Source organism: Lutjanus erythropterus, chromosome 13 (assembly GCF_056507025.1).
Source record: "Lutjanus erythropterus isolate fLutEry1 chromosome 13, fLutEry1.hap2, whole genome shotgun sequence".
Taxonomy (NCBI): domain Eukaryota; kingdom Metazoa; phylum Chordata; class Actinopteri; order Lutjaniformes; family Lutjanidae; genus Lutjanus; species Lutjanus erythropterus.
In genome coordinates, this window is record NC_139329.1 from 15,191,042 (window position 1) to 15,197,877 (window position 6,836).

The 6,836-nt window shown below is 42.0% G+C and overlaps 1 protein-coding gene across 1 annotated transcript; it reads right to left on the reverse strand.

Annotated features, from left to right (window-relative positions):
• Positions 1-468: 468 nt before the first annotated feature.
• Positions 469-3,767, reverse strand: fjx1 (four-jointed box kinase 1). Its single transcript, XM_084734977.1, has one exon. The coding sequence runs from the start codon at positions 3,385-3,387 to the stop codon at positions 2,104-2,106; it is 1,284 nt and encodes a 427-aa protein (XP_084591103.1). The 5' UTR covers positions 3,388-3,767; the 3' UTR covers positions 469-2,103.
• Between the last annotated feature and the right edge of the window lie 3,069 nt (positions 3,768-6,836).

A 6,836-nucleotide genomic window follows, 5' to 3' on the forward strand; every position in this document is an offset into this window, starting at 1 on the left:
CAGCACATGCACCCACCAAAGGACTTTTCTTACTTTTTCGCTGAACAGCTTGAACCAATAAGCCATCCAGCCTTGGCCGCAGGTTCACTTGTTTGTATTACTAGAGTGATGAATATTCTGTAATCTGTCTTCTGAAAGGGAGGAAGTTTTGTAATAGTTAGAGAACAGTAAAGCCCCTTTTCAAAGGACGTCAAATGATGTCAGTTGTCTCCTTCAGTTCATCATTCAGGGTGAGATTATAAAGAGGATTAGAGATTCTTGTTGTAGCGTGCCTGTGGCTGACAGAATGGCTCCTGGGGAACAGTGTGCCAGTACAAGATATTTCTACGGCACAATGAGAGCACTGTAATGGGCAAGTACAGAGGCTCGAGAAGTCCCAGTGCTCCACACAGACTAGGTAAATATTTGATGCACTCTAATAAGGCAGTTAAATACAAACTGCATACGAAACACATAGTCTGACAACAGTTAAATTAAATTACAGTGTATTTATCAAAAAGGACAAGAGATTCTGGAATGTTACAATGCACATTAAATTAGCGGAGCGTCAAATTCCCAAAACATGTCAACAGACAATATTTACAACGTACTTACACCATGTACAATGGATGTGATACACCTGTGACTTTAAGGCTGAATATGCAATCCAAACACAATTACAAGAGTGCAGGTGCTGCTATGACAATGTACTGTGCAAACTGTTTTCTATAAAGAAAAAAGCCTGTCAGATGTCAACAGAAATATTCAAGATCAGCTTATGTTAAGGCTTAGGCAAGACACAAGGCAAGATTCCAAACACATGTATGAAGGGCTGCTTTATGATAACCCTTGTCACAAAGAGAGCCTACTCTTTACAATTAATCCTATTCAGGTGAGCATCAGTGGAGTGAAGTAAGACAGGATAGACTGGCCTTTATCATTTGTCGCTGTGAAGCAGGAAGGAGAGCAGGGATTAAAGTATAATTTCTCCGTATTTCCCTCGTTACACCGAGATGCATTTATTTTGAGAAACTATATTGCGGAAGAAATAACTATGTGCTCTACCAATTCAAATCATCCTTTAAATGTTTTGACAAAATGTGTCAGGATGAAAGAAACACAAGTCTGTGACAAATGTAGCAGTTGAATATATTGATCACAAAACAAGGAAAACACGCAATAATGCTTCGGTTAGATCGCTACGCAAAATTACCGTGTTACTCTCATATCTATTTATCATCATAAATATTGCAATTGGATGAAATTAGTCCAATGTATCAAATTTTCCTTAGTGCATTAACACCTCTTGTCCCTCACATAAAACAGCCCGACATGCTCTGGTGCACACATCTGGACTGATGAGACTTGTGTTGGTCTTTCTTCTTCACCCCGACTCTGGGCATTTCTTGCAAATATAATACACTAGGAACATTGAAACATATATATAAAAGTAACATCATGTTAATTTTAGCTCTATTCTGTCTGTCGTACTTTAGATAGGGTAGCATGACATATTAAACCTTCACGGATACTTAGTCTATGAATAGGTCTAAGAAAATTATTAAATTTTAAGTTAATTTAATTAACTTAATTAATTTAAAGCTACTACAAGCAACTTTCATATTTTGTTGATATTGGAGGTCCCTGTGGACAAATAGCTGATCTTCTCGTTGATGATCTTGTTAACTTATGTAGGTCATACAGATGCATTGGTATTAAATTGTGACTTAGTTAAAGTGAAAAATCAGTTTTTAACTTCAAATATGGCAATATTTATAATTTGATTGGACTGATTTTGGCCTGACGGGCTGTACTTTGTGTGGACTTAACAGCATGTTCCTGACTTCCAAGCAAAAAGGGCTGTGTTGCAATGCCCCCCAAATACTTTTGTCCCTGCTCTCCCCTATACAGTGAAAATCTCAGCAGGGAGCCTATAAACATGTGTCAAATTAGTTATTTATAAAGTAGGCAACACATTCTATTCACAAGAGGTAGTTCAGCTGGATATTCAAGACAGTTTTGTGTAATGCACATCAGTTTAGCACAGGTGTGCCAGTCCCGTTTGCAGAGCTCATTATAGCGTGCAGGCAGGCAGCAAATCCGTCACCTGTGCGTGCTGAATGTTCACAGCTGGCTGTACTTTCCTTTGCAATGCAAAATATGTTTGTATAATCTGTCTATCCTGTCCTGGAGAACACCGGCGTGCTCGTCTGAGAGAAATCCTAATTCCGGAGACAAAGGCTCGCTGTCTCTGTAGAGCTCCAGCAGCCTTTTCCTGGAGTCTCTGCGCCTGTGCAGCTCCGCCACACGCTGCGTGGTCCTTTTTCTGAACAAACACACTGAGTTTAATACTGTGCTGTGATATTTCTCCCACATGTTCAACACCCGGAACCCGTGCACCAGTCCGGCCTCGTTGTCTATGAAGACAAGGTCACCGCGGGGCGTTTTCAGGAGGTTATTGGTGTCCCTCTCCATTACGCGCGAATCCCACTGCAGGCTGAACAAATTGCTCACCAGTCTGTCGAAGTTTGCGGTCAGGTAGTCGAGTATGATCAGGTCCGACCACTGCACCAGCTCCAGCAGCTCCCCCGTCGTCTTGTTCCGGAGCTCTTGGAGCCCGGGATGCAGCCCGCTGCTCTCCTGTCGGAGCGGCGCAGGTGTGACCACCCCGGTCAGGTTGGAGATCCACTCGGTAAGAGACACCACGGCCCGATCGCTCCACTGTAAGCCCTCTATCCGCGTCCTCACCGCCGCCCATTGTTCACTTTCCCCGCTCAGCTGAGACAGAATGAGAGGAGGCAGGTTTGTGATGCCGAGCAAGCTGGCAAGGTAATAAGTCAAAGTTTCTCCTTGCACCTGATCCGCGTTTATCCCGTAACGCACACACGCTTTGGTCCCATCTGCGAAAGTGGCGAGCTGGTTAGATATCCTGCCGCATCCCGGCTCCAGCTTCACCACCCGGTGTGTCCTGGCTCTCTCACGCCAAATCCGGGCATATTCCTCCGTGAAGCCCACTGGGAGGAGATCTTCCAGCCATTCACTCCAAAATATCCCATCCTCCACCGGGGAGCCCAACTTGACCGGGCCCTCCCGCTGCGCTGACCTCTTGTTATCCCCATTCACATGGTAATCTCGACTTCCTGCAGAGACGGTTTGATCAGTGCGGTTGCGAGCCTCAAGTCTGCCCCGCAAGTGCGGTCTTTGTGCCGCCGGGACAGCGAGCAGAACCCGGAAAGTTTTGGCGGAGATGTCCGCTGGGAGACCCTGGTGAAAAGACCCCGCGCCCGGGACCGACAAGCCCCGCTTGTGTCGCTCCAAACGGTCCTCCAGCGCGCTCCACACGTAGAAAACACTTGCAAGGGCGCCCAGGAGGAGAAGAGCGAATAAGTTTGCCGAAGCAGCCCTCATGATGAGACCACCCTTCCCTTCCCGCAGAGCTGTAGCCAATGTAAATTAAATAAGACACAGAACAAAACAATTTTCTTCAATCCACAGTCTGTGTACTGTGCGCCCCGTGTCACGGGGCTCACAGGCGGACTGATCACAGGAGGGAGAGGGTCTCCGAAACAGTGTGAATCTCATCTCCCGTCCTGCTTGTCATAACCCTCCTCTGCGGGAAACAGAGGGAGCATTTCGGATCACCGGTTATCCGCCACTGCTAAGCGTCCTCCATTACAGCCCACTGGTGCTGGCGTCCTAGCTGCTTTCTGTCCGTGTCCACCTCTCCGTCTCTCATCCTCCCGTCCGTCTTCGCCGGGCGCTCGGTGAGTTTTGATTAGTGGTGGTGTCGGCTCGCTCAGAGACACTAGGCGGTGAGACACGTGACTCCAGTCCCCGAGATGGTGGGCGGATCGTGGGAAGGAGGGTTCAGAGAGGAGCGGAGCAAGTGCACCGCGCTGCGTTTTGCTTGTGTGTGTGTGTGTGTGTGATGTGAGAGGATTGTGTGGTATTGGCACAGGAAGCCATTATGATAATTGATACCTAGGGCAGAAATACTTTGGAAATAATGTCACCATTTTAAACAAATTATTTCGTGCCAGTGTAGCGGAATATTCGTGTCAATGAGCCTGCTGAACCCAGATTACACAAATTAGTGAAAAATATTCGGTTACCTTTTTATTCTATCTCAAATTCGTGATCACCATGAGGTCATTGTGGATCACAGAGAGAATCAAGTAATATCAGCACATTTTCTTTCATTGTTTTGTATAAATGAGGGGATAAAATTCTGACTTTCTGCCTTAAGGCTGTTCCAGGGGGTTTGACAGTGTGGCACTCGTTGCCATAATACATCTCTGGTTCTTGGACAATGATCCAGAACTAAATGTAAACAGACAAGGAACCCATTTATACACCAGTAAAGGAGAGTTTTTGACTAAGTTATTCAGCTGATATCTAATCATCATATGTCTCAGTGCTGCTAACCAGGCTGAAGGCAAAAAGTCCCTAAACAAGACTTAACCCGCTCATTTAATGGAAATGATGGCAAGCAAATATTAAATGTGATTACTTTATTTAGGTTTACTTTTAAGACCTTCACATTTAATTGTCAGTACTTTAATCTCACTGCCATTGAATGCTTCAGAACTGGAGTACAGAGCCAAAACAACAAATATGTGATTGTCCTAAGACCAGGCGTGGAAGGAACAAATTACAACTAATCACATTACTGTAACCAAGTAATTCATTTGGGTACTTGTATGCTTTTTCTTTTTTTTTTTTTTCCAAGACTGCAATTCTACTCTTACTTAAATGCACAATATGTAGGTGTCTGTCTTACATAGAAACAATAACAAAAGATGTAGTTTGATGGCATGGGATCATGGGAGCTGTTATCTTCACTTTTCAGCAGCCTCCATAGCTGGAGATAATATATCTGACATGACTCAGGTAGAAACCATGTTTATGGATGAGGTAATATCAAAGTTTTATTCACATTATATTTATTCGCTCTCACCTTCTGCAACGCTGAAACTGATGTATCCTTATGATATTGTGGAAATGCTCAACTAGCTAGCAACAGCTAACAGGATATGAACTGGAATTAAATGGAATGGAAATGTTACATATAGCTTTAAGCATAAAACTATATAATCTACTTAACTACTTTTAAAATCATAACTAACAACTGAGTAGGCCTACATTTTGAATTAAGGTACACTGTGAAGTTTTTGACCACCATGGAGCAATGTTTATACTTGTGTCCTTCCTCACAATATTTAGTGGCAACACCATACCAAAAAGCATAGTGCTTGCAAAAACCAATGAAGAAGATGACTGTGAGCTAACAAACATATTTGTGAACAATTGAAATATTTTAAAAGTTGGCTTTGAAAAAAAATTATGAGGAACATAAAACATTTTGTTAAGACTCAAAGATACACACACTGCGGTTTGATGAGAAACTCTGAATAAACTTTTGTTTACAAGAAAACTCAACATTGCACCTTGTGTAGAGACATGTAGCGTTCATGGAATCATTCTTTCATTCATTTCCTGCATATTACAGTAACACAAATCATGCCAAACAATATCTATCCTAAATGAAACACTTATAAATAAACACCAATGCTAATGAACCATTATTTTCAATTAGACAACAACAAAAGTGTTTTTGTGCAAAATGGGTAGGTACAAAAACAAAAATTTGACATATCTTGATGCAAGGTTCTTTCCTGCAGGAAAAGCCCCAGATAGATGATTCTGGCCTTCCACTGATGGCACACTGCAGCCACATGTACCAGCTGGACAGTCAGTGAGAGCTGCTTTATCAATCATCATGTTGATCAGGGTCTTTTGATCAATAAAAACAGTTGTATGCTGACAAGACAGTTATGTGCTCTTGTTTTTTTGTTTGTTTGTTTGTTTTTAATCCAGCAAGACATTTAATTAATAATAATGTAGATTCTCTTGATCTAGATTCTGCAATCCTGATCTTGTGATATCTGGATCAAAAAGATCCTATCTGAAAATTTGTTGAAATTCCAGGACAAAACCAACAAGATTAGTTTCATGCGGTATAACAAAAAAGGGATTGCAAAATCTGGATAATTCTGATCTAGATTAAAAATTTTGAAATACTGGCCACGGTAGTTTTGCTGGTGGTTGAGTAATATTTCAGTAATGTAACAGTATTTGTACTTGAATACAGACTTTCAGTACACTTTCCACTACTGTATAACACCTTCAGACCGTGCAACAATCTGTTCTTTTCATAAAACAAAATAGTTTTTAGAGGCTGAAAGAATATTTTGAGACATTTTAGCTTAATCTACAACGTGACCTTAAGTGCATTTTTGCAGGTAAACAACTATCTGAGAGTATGTTCCTGTTTCTTTGCACAAGGTCCACTTACCAACTTTTTACAGAGATCTCACTACCCTCAGCAGCACTAAAGAAACACTTGATTATACTTGGTTTCAGTATTACATAGTTAGCGCTCCTGCTTTGTATTCTTAAAGACTAATGTTATTTCACTTTCTGCTGCTAAATATTTGATAGTTTTCCTGCGAACACCCGGGGCACAGTAAAGTCAACTGCCTGTTTCATCCTTGTCCAATGCTTTTGTTAAACCAAATGTAACATGCATGCACACAAACTCCTTTATACACATCTTCCTCATTAAATTATTCCTCATTAGCATTCCCCCACACTCTTTACCATTCGACTCATGTTTTCGCACTCTGTAACTTGAACCTTAGTTTCCTAATCAAATTAATTGGGTCATTTTTATAGCAACATGCTGGCATGCTAAATTGCCTGAGTCGAAAAGACAGCCGTAGACAAGAATACTCAATTACACCCTGTAAACTAGAGGTCCACTAATGTATGCTTGAAATGCCTGGAGCACTGAAATT

Coding starts and splice junctions, on each gene's coding strand:
- fjx1 (XM_084734977.1), bottom strand. CDS start 3,387: ATGAGGGCTGCTTCGGCAAACTTATTCGCTCTTCTCCTCCTGGGCGCC.